Here is a 19,821-nt window from a genome sequence, read left to right on the forward strand (position 1 = left end):
TAATATGCAAAGCAACGTAATTTGTCACGTGTTCTTTTTTCGTATAACGTATTTTTTTAAGAAACCTTTTTCTTCTTTTAACTGTTAAACAAACAGTGAAGACGAATTTTTTCATCAGATACTTGTTTTAATTTCATCTGAAACTTCCGCTCAACTGAGTATGTTTGAGTTCAGTATTTTCACTCAGGACTCGAGAGCACATCGTATTTTTATATAATCATCACTTGTAAAAAATTCTCTTCTTTTTTAATTTTATTTCGAAAAAATATTTTTTCACATTTACAATTTAGCTTATATACTTCTTCCTCTTTATATAAGGATAGCATGGATCACGAAAAAAAATTACATGTAATGAATTTGCGTATAAAATGAAGTACATACGTAATATTATGTATATATATATATACACTGAACTACAAGTAAAAAATGTTTATTTTTTCCTTTCTTGGAGTGAAATTTTCTATTTGCATTTAACTCACCCACATACAAATTTAACAAAAATTCAAGTAATTCAATATACAATTGAATGAAATGCAACGAAAAAAATAAAAAATTTCATTATGAAAAAAGAAAATTTAATAAAAAATATTTTGCATAGCCTGAGCAAGAAAAAAATATTAAATGAATTCCTTTTTCTTTGGTTTTTCTTTTCTTTATATAAAATACATAATTTAAATATATATATATTTTTTTTTTAAGTTAAAAACAAAAATGTTTATTTTTTTTATATGTTCTTATATTCTTTAAATTCCGCAAGACGAATATGTTTGAGCAGAATTTTGTAAATACATATATATATATATATATGTATTTATTTATTTATAAATAAATAAATAGTAATATATGATCTTATTTTTTTTTCGGTTTCTAACAAAAATTTAATGCTGCGTTAAAATTTAAAGATGTTCCTATTTAGCTAGCATGCTTCTTCAAGTTACACGATGTTATTTTAATCAAAAAAAAAAAAAAAATCGACGCACCGACTTCGTAGGAAATTAGTAGGGTCTCAATTGCGTATTATTACATATATATATATATTTTTTTTTTCCATCCAAAAAATTCATATTTTAACTAAGAATAACAAGCCAGAGAGGATATAAATACTGCTTTCTAAAAATTAACGTGATCATATAAAAAAAAACTTACGCACTAAATCTTTTCCTCCATATATTCATTGTTAATATGTTTACGAAAATGTGAGCAAGACATAGCTTACATATGATTTATTTTCGAATTTTAATATGTATACCGCTGAGTGATTTTTAAGTAAAACATTTTTGCATTTTTTTAGCAATCAATTTATGCTTTCGTTTGTTGTTACATTGTATAATATCTTACTGCACTATTATTTTTTTATATTGTAAAATTTGTATATATAAAATAAATAACTTAAGCTAAGATATTTAATAGCTTAATAATAATAATATTAAAATTAAAAAATAATTCTATATTTAACTCAAAAAAAAAAAAAAAAAAAAAAAACATATTTACATAAATATGCTCTGTATGTATAATTTATATGACTCCTAAGTGCAAAATACACGTGAGTTTCATTAAATCATTTAAAAATGTGTATATATGCCCATTAATTCATTTCATTTTGAAAAAAAACTACAATTTGGAAAAAACATTTAAAATTTATGAAAATATATAATGTAAGAGTACTGCTTACCTATATATTAACTTAAATAGGTGATCAGAATTACTACTAATATAGATATTTTATGACACCCAAATATTAGAAGGGTGTAAAATGGAAGGTGACTTCATTAACATAGTAAACCATTTAAACCATAAATGAGATAACTACATTATTTTAGAGGTATTTTAAAATCTTTTTTTTGTTTTTTTTGTTATACTTCTTTAAGTCGCTTAAGACTGACTTCTAAAAGAAAAGAAAAATTTATTTTAAAATGAGAAATTAAGAGGAAAAAAAAAAAAAAACAGTAATCCGTTAACCGTAAAAATTAGACTAGTTAAGCGGATGAAGGATAAATGCAAAATATGTATACATGTGTATAAATATACTTAGATACATGTGGCTCATATGAGCTCAAAACATAGGAGGATTTTAATGTACTGTGTAGCATATATTAATTTGGCAGAACTAGCTATCTCAATTTTATCATTTTACCTTCTTTGACAGTTTTTTTAGAAAAGGTATTAATTTGTACAGTTCCCTGTCATTGGGGTCATCATACCTAAAAGGTAAAGAATATAAAATTACAATTTTTATAATGTTAGATAAAGGGGTAAGTAGTTATAACAAAAACATTAATATCTATAATTTAAATATATTAAAGTGATCTTATAAATATATGTGTACCAGCTTTTAATTAAGATACAGTTATCTTCGCAAAATTTGTGAACAAATGTGGAATTCTAAAAAGGGGGAGTAAGAAAAGTTCCCACATGTGTTCATGTATAAATATTCATATATATACGTATGCACATATAAACATATGTACATATACAAATTTAAATGCATAAACATAAGTATCTATTAAACGCATTTTTTCTCATACATCAATAATAATAACATTATTTAAATCCCGTCCTAACATTTTTAGATCTTTTACAAAATTGTTGTTCCTAAAAAAGGTGTACAAAGTATGAATTTGTTTTGTTTTTTTTAATAGTTCCATATTGTATATTAAAAATGTAATGACTATATAATTATTCCTTTTTTATTTTTCCTTGTCTAATAAACTTACAAAAAAGTACAAGATTCCCTAAATAGTCTGTAAGCACAAACATCATTTTTGTCCAACTTATCAATAACAGCATTTGCATACTGTATCAATAAGAAAAAAAAAAATGAAATATATTAAAATAAAATTCTCATGTACTATTTTCAAAATGATAAAAGAGGTAATTTTCCTTTTTATACCTTCGGTAGACTGGCTGTAAAAATGACTACTTCGAAATATTTTGATATTTCTTTTAAAAAATTGTCCACACCTTTTCATAAAAACAAAGAAAATGTTATAATTAAATGTTTTGTTACATAAGTTTTATGTGTTTTATTGTATTATTTTTTTTTTTTTTTTTGCGGTATACGTCTTAATTATATTTTTTGTGCGCCTTTTTGTATTTTCTTTTTTCCCTTCTAACCTGGTCTCTTATTTACATAAACTGAACAATTCCCTTCATTCAACTCAACCTAAATATATAAAAAATTACAAAAAGAAAAATAAATTTACATATAATTTATAATGAATATATAATATATATATAAATAGTGAAACAATAAATCACGCAAAAAAAAAAAAAAAAAAAAAAAAAAAGTGTCATATTCATTTTTAAATATATAATATTTCATAATTACTTGTATCTTAAAAGAATTATGTTTGTCCTTCTTTAACGTGCTATGAACAAGTGTTTCATCTAAGTCAAGAACGATTGTTTTTCTTCCCTTTTGAATAAAATAAAATCAAAAATTTTTTTTTAAATAAACGAAAAAGAAAAATAAGGAAAGGAAAAACGGCAAGAGGGGCACTGCACAGAAATATGTCCAAAGTGCAATTATCTACGTTTACAATTCTACATCATGTACAAAAATGAAATGAAAAAAAAAAAAAAAATCACAAAATTTAAAGCTTACTTTATCCTTTTCTTTTTGTTCTCCCAATAAAGAATTACAAGTTTCAGAATTTTTGTTCTTCGTATTTACCATTTTTTCGCTTGTATTATTTTTTAATATATTTGTTGTATTGTATATATTTAGTAAGCTTAAACTTTTCAATTTTTTTATTTTTTTTTTTCTCTTTAAATGAAATTTATTATTTCTAATAATTTTGTTTAATCCATTTTCACTATTCAGAGTGATAATACTATTTGAACGTTTTATATTTTCAAAAAAAAGAAAAGACTTAAATTTCATAAAATAAGAACGCAGTTCTTTTGTACCCTTTTTTATTATCTCCACTTTGCGCTCAACTTTGTCTTCATTTTCTCCTGCGCCTTCCCTTTTAAATCCTTTCCCAAATTCACCCTCAATTCCGTCTTCAAGATCTTCTTTTTTCTCGTAGTAATAATTATTACAATTGTTTTCATTAGGAAGACTCCAAATCATATTGTCGATTTCCAATTTTTTTTTAACACTTGATAAATAGTCGTTACCATCTATATTATCATCTGTCTCATTATCACATTTGATAGAATTATTAACGTTACTAATTTGTATTTTAACTGACCTGTTTTCATTACTTAGTTGTTTTTCGGAACTTGCCTCTTCTAAATAGGGTGCACTGTCTTTACATGATTCAGAAGTGTTCATTTTTTTTAAATGATTTGTACTACCTATATCACACATATTAACTTGCTTTCTATCACTTTCATATTGTTCGTCTTCTGTTTTTTTAAGTTTTTCTTCAATATTCTTTTCTACATCTTCAAAAGGTTTCGCACTGTATATTTTTTTTTCATCTCGAAAAACATTTTCCTCCTTCCTAATTTGTTTATCCTTCTTCCCTTTCTCCTCTTTTAAACCTAAAGTATCTGTAGATGCAATTTCTTTTATTTTATTATTTTTTTTTTCTTCTGTACTACTTTTATTTAAATTCTCTTTATCGACGTAATTTTCATTTCTGCACATTTTCAACTTCTCAGATTTACTTATGGAATCATCAGATTTTATAAAATTGTAACTTGCCAAATGTCCTAAATCTTCTTTTGTTCTCATATATCTTTTTTCCTTTTTTAAATGAATACCATTTACTTTTCTAGATAAATTAAATAGTTCACTATTCTTAATAAAATTTTTTAGCCTTAATTTATTTTTTTCAAAAAAAAACATTTTTTTTTTGGTACACTTTTCTTCGTCATATATGTCGGCGAGTCCATTTTTTTTTTTTTTTTTCATGTATCTTGAGTATGCCAGATTTATTTTTATATCTTTTCTATTTTTTTCCCTATTTTTTTCCCTATCTTTTTCATAAACGTAGTGAAATGTGCTTCCTCTTTTTATCTTTATTCTTTTGTATACATCTTTGCAAAACAAGTCGAAATCATTTTCATAATTCGTATACTTAACATCAAATCTGTCATTATTGGGGTGTACTACATTATTTTCAATATTACTTTTTACTTTATTTTTGTTATTTTTAGCACCTACTTTACATCTATATACGTTAAAATTAGCCAGTTTATCTTCATATTCATCCTTTTTTTTTCCTTCATGATTGGCAGCCCACCTTCCACCTTTCTCCTCATCATACAAGTATACTTCTACCTTATTCTTGGATTTTGAGTTATTTCCTCTTTTGATTTCATACCTCTTATTATTTTTACTTGTTTGGAAACATTTAATATTAAATCCTTTATTTATTTCTGTCGTGGTTTCCTCATTTTGTTCATTCGCATCTTTCTTCTGCTTTCCCAGTGATACATTTTTCAGAATTTTCTCTTTCCCATTCTTAGTGTATATCTCATTATCTACAAATATTTTATTATCATTTTCGCTGATAGGGCATTTGTTTTTTATTTTTTTTTTTTTTTCACCATTCGCAGGGTGCTTATGCATAATAAAGTTTTCATTTATGTCCTTTTTAACAGAACAAGAAAAATAATCTTTATTTATGTTGTTCTCCCTACCTTTTACGTCATTCATTGAGCTTCCTTTAGTAGAAAGAACACCGCTATAACTGCTAGCACTAGCTATACTAGTAATTCTAGTAATGCCACTCTGTTTTATGCTAATACCTGATGAACAATATTCTAAGATAGCATCATCATCACTCGCGCATATTTTATTTTTACCAAAATTATTATTGCGAGTTATACTACAGTTTCTCTTTTTAATTATGTTAAATGTTGTATTTTCTTTAGGTTTAATGTATCTTGCCTTTTCCTTATTTAAAAAAATGAAGTTTTTCATTCCTCTATTTTTTTTGCCTTCATACACCACACCATATTCATAATATTCTTTTTTCTTATCCTTTAAAAATTCTTTAAGCGAATGTATACTTATATTTGCATATTTGTTATTAGTTTTAAAGTATTCTTTTTTATTAACATTTATACTTTTATTTAAATTTATTTGTTCTTTCCTCTCTTTAGTACCATTGTAACATTTTATATTGTTTTTCTTATGTTTAATCATGATATTTTTAAACGCGTCTTGACATAATATGCTATTATTTTCTCCATTATATATTCTATTTTTACTTAACTTTGCTAAACCAGAGATGGCTAAGGTCCTGTTTGTTGATATTTCTTTTTCTTTATATATTTCTTCCTTCTCTTTTCCCACTTTTGAGATAGTGACATCACACTCATGCAGAGTAGAAGCATCTGTTAGACACCTACTCAGATTAGATTCCACAAAATTTTTATCACGTAACAATTTTTCATTCTTTCTTTTAATTTTGAAAAATATTTTTTTTAAAATTCTTATTCTTTCAGCTGAATTTACAATTATTTTGGACGAGTTACTTAACTGATTAACAAAAATTTCCTTCCTACAGCTCATGTCATTATTTGCCCTTTCATCAATATTCTTAATGACAGGAGAGAGAGGCAAATTATTTCCCTTTGCAAGTTTCAATTTTTTCTTATTTAATCTATTAAAGAAAATGTAATTGCTTCTACTGCTACATGACATTTTTATTATTTTTTTTCTTTCATTCTTTTCGTTCCTGTTCACTTGAGAAAATTTACTTGCAATTTTTTCGTTTCTTTTACAATTTTTTAAATAAGAATTAAAATATTTTAAATTGCAAATGGTAGTGTAGTTATTATCGGTAATACTATAATTACTGTTACAATTACTGCTACTCATACTGTTTTCATAATTGTTATCATTACTATTACCATGAATGTTACCATTTCTATTACTATTACTATTACAGTTATCATTAATATTATTCCTGATTCCATTAATATCACTATTATATTTGTTATTATAACTATCAGGTGAGAAACTGAAATTATTTCCTAATTTACCATCTACCCCTTTTTTCATTCTTTTAATATCCTTTATTTCTCTTTTGTTAATAATAAAATTCTTTTTCTTCAAAATACAGTACCCGTCCCTCTGTTTCTTGTCCTTTGGTAAGATATACTGCGGAACTAGTGCATACTCTAATTCGTCTGTAAGTACATCATCACTCAATTTTAGTAGGATGTTCTCCCCTTCATTCTTGTGTATATGCACATAGCTCTCCCCCATTTTATTTTGTATCTATTCTTTTTCTTCGTATTCTGCTTCTGCTTTTACTTCTTTTTAATTTAGTTTTTTCTCTTTTTTTTTTTTTTTTTTTTTGTCTAATTTTTCCTAAATGCTTTAGAAAATTGATTTATCAATTTTTTCACTCTCCTTTTATACTGCCTTTGCCTTTTTTTTTGTAAAAAGTACTAATTAATATAAACAATTGCAACAGTAACATTATGCAAATTTTCTATCGCCCTGTGATTATGTAAACATTACAATAAATATACTTGTGTTTAAACATTTATATTACAGAGGGAAAATTTTATTAATATAACGTATTTATTATAATTGATAAGTAATGGTGAAAAAATATTTTTTTTTCTCAGCATCCCAAATAGGTACCACGCTGTATTTAATTTGTCCTTCTAATTTTTGTATGTGATATTTTTGTAACCTTAAGAACCCAGAATGTACTAGTTAGGTTCTATACGCTTAAATGATCTTACAATAACTGTTGCTGTTGTTATAATACTTAAAATACACAATTAATTAAAATAGAAATCCAATTTTGTCACAATATATATGTTTGAGTTTGATCTTCTAAAGAACTTTTTCTACTTTATTCTTCCTTTATGATTTTTTCTAGTAGCTTATGCAACGTGACACTATAATGGTTTCATAAGATTTTTATTTACTTGTTCTTTTCTTTGTTACTTTACATTATTCTACTGTATTTTCTATTATATGATATGCTACATTATCGTATATTCTTTCTCTCATTTGATTAAAAATAAAAACATAAGAGATACATTTACGTTTACTTGTATTAAACACAAGTCTTCCTCAATTTAACTGTTACTAAAGCATTAACATTTTTGATCCTTACTATATACCCCTAATTACAAGAAAAAATTATGCATAAGTGGTTCACAAATGTGGTAAAATACAAGAAAAAAAAAAAAAAAAAAGGAATAATGTAAAAAGTTGCATCCATTCCAACTGCTGAATTATTCAGAAAATTTTTATCTTTATCAAAATGCAAAAGAAAAAATTAAAATAAAAAATATTGTTAGATTTGTACGATATGGACAATAATGCAAAAAAGGACGAAAAAAAAAGAATTTAATTAAAGTATAACACTAATGTTTTATAAAGATAAAATCAATATAAAATGATATAAAAAGTATTTAATTCTTCATACATTTAAAAAAAAATATATATTTTTTCACCAAATAGTTACTTTTTACTATGTTTAAGCCATTAAGCCTATTTATGAAAAGTTTTCGTTTCTTTCATTTCTTTATATATATATATATATATATATATATACTTATATACATACACACATTTCTGCTGTTTGCATATATAATAAAAGAAAAAAAAAGCAACTTTTAAAATTATATATATTTTAAAAATATAAAGATAACAAATATCATCGAAAATTGTTTTCTTATTACATTATAAAACGTTAACTTGTGTGTGATTTTATGTATGTGTATTCGTAATAAATGAAATGTTTTCTTCTGTCTAACCGAAGCACGTACTAGTGCTTAAATAATAAGTGTTTACATACATACATACATAAATGTGTACGTATAAAAGGAGACATATAAATTTACAAAAGATTATTTTTTTCTTTTTCCATTCGAAGGGTAAACAAAAAAAAAAAAAAAGAAAAAGCCTTCTTAGTAAATGTAAAATGGGACAATTATATATGCATATCAGCAGCAGCAATACACTCAAAATATATTAAGCACTACTTTATATATGAATATACTGACGTAGTTTATGCACCTACATGTTTTTTCTATCTATATATATATAAATAAAAAAAACAAGCAGGAAAATATTTCAAAAATTCCTTTGTTATTCCTATTTTCATTTTGTGTAATTATATCTACCCAAAAATGTTAAAAAAAAAAAAAAAGAAAGTCCTTTATATAAATATGTTCCATATAAATATGCCAAAAGTTTAATGAAATATGCTCGTATAAATTGTTCTACATAATACACACGTACAACCGTTTGTTCTTATAGGTACATACGTAAGAACACGTGTACTTTTGTATTATAACATACCCTTCATAATTAAGTGAGAGTTTTATCACCATTTAATTCATTATTTTATTTTGCTTTATTAAAAATTATTTCTCTTTTCAGATATAGTAACAATTAAAATTTAATTTCATTTTAATCTATCATAATTATTGATAAAAAAATATATAATAGGTCAAATTTATAGAAAGAACAGTATCGCTAAAGTTAATCAATAAAGTTGTACCATTGAGAAAGCTTAAAAAAAGAATAATATAATAAATAAAATTAGACACCTCAAAATAATGAAAAGGTTCAAAAGAGAATGTGGAAAAATTACCTAAAAAAGTAAAATAGTTTTTTATATAGAAGAACACCTTGACAATTTCACACCCTTGCATAAAAAAATATGCATTTTTTATAGTTTTCAGAATGCATTGCTATTGTTGCGTAAAAATGTACTGCTACTTCGCTCCTTCTTCCGTTGTAGAAGCTCTTAGTTTTATTTATTTGAAAAAAAGAATCAAGCAGTAGCAATTTTTTTTAACGCTGTTTTTGTTTTATACCTATTTTTATGGTATTGTATAGTAGGTATATTTCAACTTCCATTTTTATATTTACAATCAACATACTCTTTTTTATATGTATTTCACAGGAATTAACTTCTTCGGCACTTACAATTAAAAATGTTCACCTTACTTGTATATATATGATATGTAATCATCCGTACTTTCACATATATATATTCATGTAAAGTGTGATGTTGTTGTTTTTAAAAGTATATAATCATTTAACATAGAATTTTCTCTCAAGACTAAATGGTTACATGTTTTACATATATTTTTCAAATTCAATGAAGGGGGGTTTTATGTCAATATTTGTTATTCCTTCATATTTTCCCTTAATATAAGTTGATACTTTTACAGAAACTTAACATGTAAAATAAATTACAAAAATTGTTGAACAATAACACACAAAAAAAACACATAGATAAAAAGCTAACATTATAATGGAAAAAAAATGCTAAAAAAATTGTGCAACACAAAATTTACATATTATATATATATGTATGTTTTTTTTTTTTTTTTGCAAAAAGGCATATTTATTAACAGCAAAAAATTTTGCATTTTCCTTAATTCGTTAGCTTACATTATATTTATTACGTAACTTTCTCACGAAAAAAAAAAAAAAAAATTTATGAAAAGAATGAATTTGTTGCTATAAATATTTACCTTTCCCCTAGATGCTTCTACTTTTTTGGTATTACAAAAAAATAAAAAGTTTTTTCTAATGAATAATAACAGTCGGATACGTTTTCCTTTTTATAATAAAATTTTAATATGTTAACTCAAAAATAAAATTTTTATTTTCTTGAACACTTTTTTTTTAAATATTATTTACATATATATATTTATCTCGTTTTTAGTTGCATATAATTTTCTCAGTTCATTAATATTTATTATATTTTTCATTTACATATCTCCATATCTTCTTATTCTTTCATGAATTACCCTTTATAAGGAAGAAGAATAATTATTAAATTCCTTCTTTACAAGATCAGTAAGAAATATAGGGTTAAATGAAAATAATATAAAAAGGATTCAAATGATAACATAATAATCGTATAATTTTAAAAAAGGTAAAAAAGTAAAAGCTATAATGTCTATCCCTACGTTATCTAATAAACCAGAAAATATCGATTTACTTGTGCTTGCTCCAGGAGAAAAAAAGTAATTAAAAAAGGGGGAAACAATTATGAATATGTTTTTATATGTTTATATATGTTTATACGTACACGATGCATGAATATATATAGAAAGAGTGAATGTAATAGAAACAAAGCAAACAGAAAGTAGTTTTAATGGGAACATAAGAAGATATTATACAATTTTGGCACCAAACGAATTATAAAAGTTATAATTATAAAAATAAATATGACTCATTTAACGTAAAGATATCATTAATTGTACATATACGAGTTAGCACATGTCGAAATATTTACTTTTTTTTTTTTTTTTTTTTTTTTTCTTTGCATAAATTGCATGAAATTTATAACCTTTTAACACATAAACTGAAAAAGCTGTAAAATACAGAAAATGATACCGCCTCATATACATGCATGAACATATATATATATACATATAGTTATAACAAATTAATTTACATGATATATTGCACACTGTAGTAAACTCTACATTTTAAATAGTTTCAAAGAACAAAAAAAACTAAAGCATTTTTGTTATTTATACTCCCCTTTTTATATTTAAAATTTTGATAGAGTTAAATGTGAGATATCAGAAAAAGGTGACTGCAACATATTTACAATAAAACTGGAAGATCATACGATGGGAAATCTAATAAAACAGTACGAATATTTAAGAAAAGGATAATAAGCGAATGTTATAAATGTATATAAGTGTACGTCCACCGTTACACGGAAAAACCTTATTTATATTCGACAATTTTTTTTTTATTATTAGAGCTCTTTGTCAAGATCCCAAGGTAACATTCGCAGCATACAGGCAACCGCATCCTCTGCAAAATGCCATTGAAATAACAATAAAACCGAAAGGATATGCTGGCGTTAAGTTACTTTCAGACATTGTACACAGTTTATTGTGTCAAGTATCAAATTTGAAGGAAACATTTACAGTAACAATAAAAAAAGAAAAACAAAAAAAAAAGATTTAAGCTAATGAAAATTCAAACAAATTAAAACAAATAGAAATATTAGAGAAATTACGTAAAAGTTGAAACGAGAGAACGTAACTATATTTTCTGAACATTATTCATTTTGATATTTTTTCTTTTTTTTTTTCAGAAGAAAGTTCAAAGATATAAAGAAATAAGCGCATATTACGCGGATTAGTGAACTTATTCGTTTATTATATATACCCTTTTTTGAAAATATAAATTATTTTTGCTGTAAATAATTTTTTTTTTTTTGCTCATCTTTTTGAAACTACTCCACACATTGAACAAATAGGTTTATACTTGCCTACACAGCTACCAATACATATACATATATATATATATATATTCTTACAGTACATTTCATTCATATATATTTTCGTGTTAATATCTTTTTACGTACGTTGCTTATTCTGCATAATTTTTTTTTTTTTTTCAATCTTTTTTGAAGGTGTAACAATTAAATTTCGATAAAATTGTTATACACAGTATATTACTTTTTAAAGATATATGTGTATACGTATTTATACATGCATACCACATTTTTGTAAATATATGTAAAGGAACACTTCATGACTTGTTATTTTTTTTTTTTTTTTTGATCTAAAACAATCAAGAAGAAAAAGTGTAATATCATATTATATTATGCATTAAATTTAAAAGCATTATATATACATATATAATTAATTCTTGAGATATACACATATATGTATGTAGTGTATATTACATAGTTATATATGTATACTGTTTTATTTGCTTGTGAGTTATTTTTCTACTAGCATATTAATATAATTTTTTTTTGTTTTCATTGTGTTAATGTACTTATACAAATTAATGCTATTTTTCTATTTACTGGTGTGCTTATTTTAAAAGAAAAAAAAAAAAAAAAAATTAATTTTATTGTTACAACTTTTTCTTTCAAAAATTTTAATAAAAAAAAAATAATAAAGATATATATACATATATATGCCACTTTAAAAGTATTGTTTACAGTCGTGATTATTTAAAAAATTGTAAAAGCTCATTTTTAAGGTAAATGATATTTACTCTGAAGAGTCAGAAGTCGTAAAAAAGAGAGCAGCTATATGAAAAACGCATGTGAGCTTACGTAACTAATTGTACAAGTTTAACCATGTGAGTGTAAAGGTACAAATGTAATTATACAAATACTTTTTCATTTTTGCATATCTCAACATTGTTACCTTTTTAATAGCTTTTACGTGTATTCGACCATTTTTGCTCAAAAAAAAATTGAAAGGGGGAAACTTCTGTGAAAAGTACAAATGCTAAAATGAAAGATTTATACTTTGCGGACATTAACAGTACTCTTTTCTTAAGACATTACAACAATAAGTTGCTACTAATTAGTGGTAATAGAATTAAGTTATATACGTACGAGGAAATTAAGAATATAATTCGTGCTCAGAATATTGCTATATATATTGTTAAGGATATAGAAAAGAATGAAAAAATCGTGTACATTTCGAATAATGTAATAATAAAAAGGCATCTTAGAAGTAACAAAGAAAAGAGTATAACGGATGATGTTCATTCTTTCAATAATGATGTAAGCAAAGTTAATTATGATAAAAATGGTAATAACGGACATAATAATGAAAAAATTAGTGACGGAATGAATAGTAATATGAACAACAATGTCATTAACAACCTCAGCATCAAAGATGACTCTTCAAACAATGCTGAAACAAACTATGTTTGTATTGCCTTTGAACAGGGAAATGTATGGCTTTGCGCAGAGGACGGAGCAAATAAGATGTTTGTTTATGAAAAGTTAATATATAGAAAAATATGCGATATAATTAAAATAGAGATTTTTACCACCAATAATGTTATTAACTCTTTAATATTGTACAAAGATTACACCTTAATTTTTTATAACGAAAAATTGCAAAACTCTGTTAAAATACCTATACAAGAATATGTATATAATTTTTGTTTAAGTAATAATAATCAAAATATAGCTCTTTTTAATCATAAAAATTTATACATTTATGATATTATGAAAAAAAACTTTTCTGTAGAGGATAACGAAGAAATAGAAACGAATGAAAATTTACAAGTTTCGAACAATGATAAGAATTGTATAGAAGTTAAAGATATTTTTGATTTTTCCAAAAATTATAAGAATTTGCTAAGCTGTGACTGGCATCCCCAAAATCTCTGTATAGCATTATGTGGGAAAAATATAGTAAGATATTTAGTCCTATATAATTATAAAGTTTATGAATATTCAGGTACAGAAATGCATAAATCGTACATAACTGCAACTAAGTTTATTACCATTTCGGATAACGTAATTTTATTAACCTCTTTAAGTTGTGGTGACAATCTATTTTGTGTGTGGGAATTTGAATTGGAGTACTGTTTATATAAATTCAAAAGTGATCATATTATATCGCATTTTGATCTCTCCTATTTTGATGACTATTTACATATGTCTTTTCTGGCAGAGGAAAAACATTTGGCAAATGAAAAATTAGATAGCAAAAAAATTATAAAAAAAATTGAATGGGATGATTCGGAAGATGACACGTATACAGAACGAAGCATATGCGATCCTGTCTATCCTGATCAAACGGATAAAATTCATACAGGAACAAATAAGATGCAAGGCATAGATAATGGCACAGACTCCTTTAAAGATAACTACAATGGGGATAAAAACAAAAAAGATAATAACAGTAATAGTAATAGTAGTAATAATAATAATAATGCACATAGCTCATCTACGTACGAAAATGAGAAAGATAGAATCAGCAGTGAATATTTCTCCGGAAGTAACGGTAAGAGGAATAGTGAATCCTGTTCAGGGGAATGTAATTTGAATTATCTAAACAAGAAAAAAAGAAAAAAAAAAATATTTGTTGATGATGAAGAAAATCAAGATAACTTCATCAATCTGTCCCATAAAAAGATGGCAAAGGATCGAGATTTAGGCAGAGAAAATAAAAGAGAAGATAAACATGACCAGTACTACGAAAGAAAAAAAATAGACAAAATGAATTTCATTGATAATTATGCAGAAGAGGATCCAGATGATGTATATAATAGTTATGAAAGTGATAAATACAGAATACATAGTAAGAAACATCTTACCAATAAAAAAAATCGTGAAGATAATGAATATAACAAAAAGGAATATAATATACAAAATTTTATAAATAAAAATAAAGATGTTATAATGAATAATAGAGAAAGTGGATATTTTGAGGACAACAGTTATTTATTTGATAATGACGATGATCAAAAAAGTGTAACTGCCTTTAACAGTTATATTAAAGAAAAATTTGAACAATTAGAAAAATTGAAGAAACAAGTAGACATGTTACAAAAACAAGTGAAGAGTTTTACAAAAATTAACCTTGACGATTTTATTGTTTTATGCCCAGGATTATGCGAAGAACCAGAAAATATAAATGATCAGTGGTGTATGTTTTGGAATGATATAGGACATATAACCAAAAAAAAAGAAGGAAATAAGACATATATATATATTTTCCTATTTAGAGGTGAAGACGTTGGAAAGAAAAAAATTACAGATATATATAATGTTACATCTGCATCGTTAAGTGCATATGGATTTGCATTGGCATCCAATCCTTATGAAAAAACTATTTCAAAAAGTAATAGTATATTATGTTTTCATAACTTAAAAGATAATGTTATATGGAATAAATATTTGCCAAGTGAGGAATTAATAAAAGGGGTGGCAAATGGAAATAATTTTGTAGCAATAGTTACATCGAACAATTTTCTTAGAATATATTCTGCATATGGTTATATTATCAATACATTTTTATTGAAAGGTATACCTGTAGCTCTTTGTGCATATGACTATTTACTTTTTGTAATTACTTGTCCGTACATTTTTGAAAATGTGTATAGTTACAACATAAATAATACTTATAATTGTACACTTTATAAGGTTTACGAAAATTTTACTGATTTAAAACCAAGCAAATATAACACATATCATATTACCATACTATATGATGATGTTTTATCCCTCCCCTCTTGTCATTATTTGAATTGGGTAAATATATCCAACTTCGGTATTCCATATGTCAGAGATACATCCAATTTTATATACGGCTTATATCCTGTGTTTAAAAAAAATAATAATATCGTTTATGATTGGGTACCTATATTTGACCTAAACAATTTGAATACATATAACCAGATGGATAAGTCTAAATACCAACACGCAGAACAGCAGAATGGAAATACACTAAATAAAAATGAGCAAGTTGCTAATAAAAAAATTCATAATGATCTATATGATGAAGATGAAAAAATAGAAAATAATAAGGATGATGCTAAGAAAAATAGGGATAGCCATCCTGATGATGAAATGGGAACAAACTCGCAGTGTGTTTACTATCCTTTATATTTTGACAACTTTGAACAAATATCAGTTATCAGATTAAAGAAAAATGAAATAGAACCGAGATCTAACAAAATAGAAAGTTGTCTTGGATATAACGTAGAAAAAAAATATATTGTAATGAGTGAATGTAATGTTATGAAATATGAAAAACTTGTTAAATTATTACAAGCCAATCCTAATTTATCTCTAGATAATGATTCAAACAAAAACGAATCAGCTACTTTATTGCCGTGGGAACAATATGACGAAATGAGATCTCGAGTAGATCTTTACTGCAAACAGTTATTTGTAAATATTTCTTATGATTACATGAATGATGGTAAAAATAAAAGTGCAGTTGATACCTTAAAATCTTTAAATAAATTATACGATAAATGGATCATGCGAATGTTTGCTATACTTAAAAATGATAAAAAGAATCAAAAATTAGCTGTTAAAGTATCACGACTGTTTAAGAATATCAAAAACATGATGTTGTCCTTGAGTCTTGTAGATGATGAATATAGTACATTACATAGTGAAATTACGAATGAATATTTAAAAAGACAGATTAAAGATGAAAATTATAAAAATTATAAACAAAATCATACTTACGAGGAAGATTATAAGGATGATGAACAAAAACGCAAAGAGATGTACGACAAATATTATAAGAATAATCAAAATATATCAGAAGATGAAAAGAAAATTTTTTCGGATACTAAACAAACTGGTTACTTATATAAGAACTCGACAAAGGATCAAGTAGAAAATGATAAGGAAAAGAAAGAAAATCATTTCTTAGATAAATTCTTCACAGGAGTTACTAAAAACCAAAGTGTTGATAACCTCTTTTCGCAAGAAAAGAAAATCTCTCAAATTAAAAAAAAAAGCACCTTAGAAAACTTTTTTTCAGAATTGAAGGAAGAATAAAAGGGGAAAATACTGAACTAACAGCAATAACGTAAAGAAATTGTAGCATTGCATGATCAAAGTAAAAAGGAAATTTTAAAACATTTTAATTTGAATTTGCTTCATTTGGTTGTATTTTGTGTATATTCATCTTAAATTTTTACACATTGATGCGAACGTTGACGTGTTAATTTTTTTTTTTTTCTTTTAACTTTTCTTTTTTTCGTGTGAAATTGAAGTTTATTACCTTTAAAACTAGATTACATTCAATTACATTATTCGGTAACAATCTTTTTTCATTAATTTGAATTAATTTTTTTGCATTGTTTCTTAGATTTTCACAATTTTTTTTTTTTAAATTCTTCTATATTATAAATGTTTTTCCTGTTCTTCCTTACACACCTCATTTGTTTTTTAAGGACATATAAAACAAATGTAAAATAAAAACAAAAAAAAGAGCAACTTCTAAAACCGTTATAGTTTAAATGCTTTAATGCTATCAGATGGGTTCCCTTATTTGCCTTTATTGCGCATTATTATTATTATTTTCTTTTTTATGCAAATACGTATAAACATCGTATGTACATATGATCGCTTCCTTCAACCATAAGACAGAAATATATTTTGCGCATTTAATTAGGTTCAAAAGGAAACAAAAAATAAAGCAAAAAAAAAAAAAAAAAAAAGTAAAATTCAGTGGAATAATGGTTAACAGCTCAACTTGTTAGCATAATAAAAAAATACGTATGTACTAACCACATTTTTGGTGGTGAAGATTTCATAAAAATAAAAAAATGTGACATCAAAAAATACCAAATGTTAAACACACAAAAAAATACATGCGTATATACATATGCAAATAAATGTGAAAGGTACAAATGGAGAAGATTTACTGATTTTTTTTGTTTTTTACACTAGTACTAAAACTCGGTGGAAAATTAAACAAAAATACAAAAAACGGTATTATTTCTATAGGTATGCATATATATATGTATGTGCATATATGTATTCTTGTAATGGAACGTATATTACATAGCTTCCATTGGATCTAAAATATACTTTTCATCTTTTAACTTTCTCCTTGACAACTTTCTGACTGCGTTTTGCATCAATCGTTCTCTTCTATTTTTACATTTAAAATTAATTATATCGAATAGTTTTCTTTCTTTGAATCTTCTTCTTTTTGAAGATAATTTTGATTTCATAAATGGATTTTTAATATCATATGCTATAGGACCATTTTTCTTTAAAATACAACTTGTAGATGAACCAAAAAGCTTAAATGATCCATCATCATCTACATCATTGGAATATTCAAATTCACTTAAATTCTTTTTGATCATTTCGAAAAATTCCTTTTTTGATGTAATTGCATATTTGTTTACTTGTTTTTCTTCACCGCTTTCTTCTTTCTCGTTACTATTTTCCTGTTTCTCTTTTGTATTTTCTAAGCTCTCCAGAACAGATAGGATATTTACATTTTCGCGTTTATTTATAGCCTTACATTCATCCTCCTTTTGCTTTTTGTCATTTTGTTTAGTTATCACTGCACCATTTTTCTTTTTCAATTCAATTTGTTCTTTTATTTTATCATAATATTTAATTCGTTTCTGCGTAACAGGGTCATAATATTTATTTATAAACGATTGAAGACCATTAATATAAAAAGAATTGTTTTTAAATTTTTCATGAACTATTTCTAATATGTGAAAATAAGAAAATACATTTTTAAAATTAAACTTGTTTTCAGTTATAGTAAAATTTACATGTCTACTATAATTATATTTCGCTTCTTTTTTTCTAGATGAATACCAGTAATCATATTGATTGAATTTTCTTCCTAACTTTTTATTTTTATAAATATCTTTTATATTTTCATATTCTTTTAAAATATTTTTATCATATTTAAAATACTTTTGATCTGGATCTAATTTGCTTAGCTTTTCAGTTATTACTATATAAGCACTATTTTTTTTTTTCAACTTTTGATTAATTTCATTCCTGATTCTCCCTTTTTTTATCCTCTTTTCTACGAAATTTTTATACTTATACTTGAATTTTTTAGTCATGTATAATTTAAAAAAATCTGTATAGTTATTATTACCAACCTTTAGAAAATTTAATGTTTTGTTGTTTCTATTTGGGCAACATGATACCTCTTTAACAATGTAATCTGAAGTACACATCACCAAAAAAACTTTTTCATGCTTTTTTAGATTTTGTAAAAGAAATATTAGCTTAAATAGGATCAAAATGAATTTCATCCTACCTCACGTGTTATTCATTCCTTCAGTGCTTTGTATTTAATCTGCCTTGATTCTGTAGTTTATTTTTAGTTACATAATATACTTATAAGCATGTATGTGCATATATATGTAAGCATATATACAAATATATCTATATCTATATATATGCTTTTTTCCTTTTTTGGATGTACTTTCAAATAAAAGAACTTTTTTTTTTAAGATTAAGTTTATATCATTTTTAAAGACTCGCGTGAACATGCTATTATTATATATGCTTCTTATATAACCATGGTTCTATTCACATAAATTTTTTGCTTTTCATTGTAAAGGTATCAAAAGAAAAATTCCATTTTTCTCATTTTAAAAACCCACATTAGGCTACAAAGAAGCAGAAAAGG

At 24.8% G+C, this 19,821-nt stretch overlaps 4 protein-coding genes across 4 annotated transcripts; 2 read left to right on the plus strand and 2 right to left on the minus strand.

The window, feature by feature from the left end:
* Positions 1 to 1,816: 1,816 nt before the first annotated feature.
* Positions 1,817 to 7,171, minus strand: NIF1 (NLI interacting factor-like phosphatase, putative; the record flags this gene model as incomplete). The annotated part of the gene is made up of 9 exons (XM_029007760.1): positions 1,817 to 1,885; positions 2,135 to 2,201; positions 2,327 to 2,382; positions 2,526 to 2,592; positions 2,715 to 2,794; positions 2,891 to 2,961; positions 3,115 to 3,163; positions 3,329 to 3,415; positions 3,605 to 7,171. 9 exons carry the CDS (start codon positions 7,169 to 7,171, stop codon positions 1,817 to 1,819), a joined length of 4,113 nt encoding a protein of 1,370 aa, XP_028864117.1.
* A 3,675-nt stretch (positions 7,172 to 10,846) lies between these two features.
* Positions 10,847 to 12,056, plus strand: RPB11 (DNA-directed RNA polymerase II subunit RPB11, putative; the record flags this gene model as incomplete). The annotated part of the gene is made up of 4 exons (XM_029007761.1): positions 10,847 to 10,917; positions 11,466 to 11,552; positions 11,668 to 11,839; positions 12,009 to 12,056. The coding sequence occupies 4 exons, from the start codon at positions 10,847 to 10,849 to the stop codon at positions 12,054 to 12,056; spliced, it is 378 nt and encodes a 125-aa protein (XP_028864118.1).
* Positions 12,057 to 13,169: 1,113 nt separating this feature from the next.
* Positions 13,170 to 17,198, plus strand: PmUG01_14021700 (conserved Plasmodium protein, unknown function; the record flags this gene model as incomplete). The annotated part of the gene is made up of 1 exon (XM_029007762.1): positions 13,170 to 17,198. The coding sequence occupies one exon, from the start codon at positions 13,170 to 13,172 to the stop codon at positions 17,196 to 17,198; it is 4,029 nt and encodes a 1,342-aa protein (XP_028864119.1).
* A 1,007-nt stretch (positions 17,199 to 18,205) lies between these two features.
* PmUG01_14021800 (conserved Plasmodium protein, unknown function) lies at positions 18,206 to 19,441 on the minus strand (the record flags this gene model as incomplete). Its single annotated transcript, XM_029007763.1, has 1 exon — positions 18,206 to 19,441. The coding sequence occupies one exon, from the start codon at positions 19,439 to 19,441 to the stop codon at positions 18,206 to 18,208; it is 1,236 nt and encodes a 411-aa protein (XP_028864120.1).
* Between the last annotated feature and the right edge of the window lie 380 nt (positions 19,442 to 19,821).

The sequence above is a fragment of the Plasmodium malariae genome (genome assembly GCF_900090045.1).
Source record: "Plasmodium malariae genome assembly, chromosome: 14".
In the NCBI taxonomy this organism is placed as follows: domain Eukaryota; phylum Apicomplexa; class Aconoidasida; order Haemosporida; family Plasmodiidae; genus Plasmodium; species Plasmodium malariae.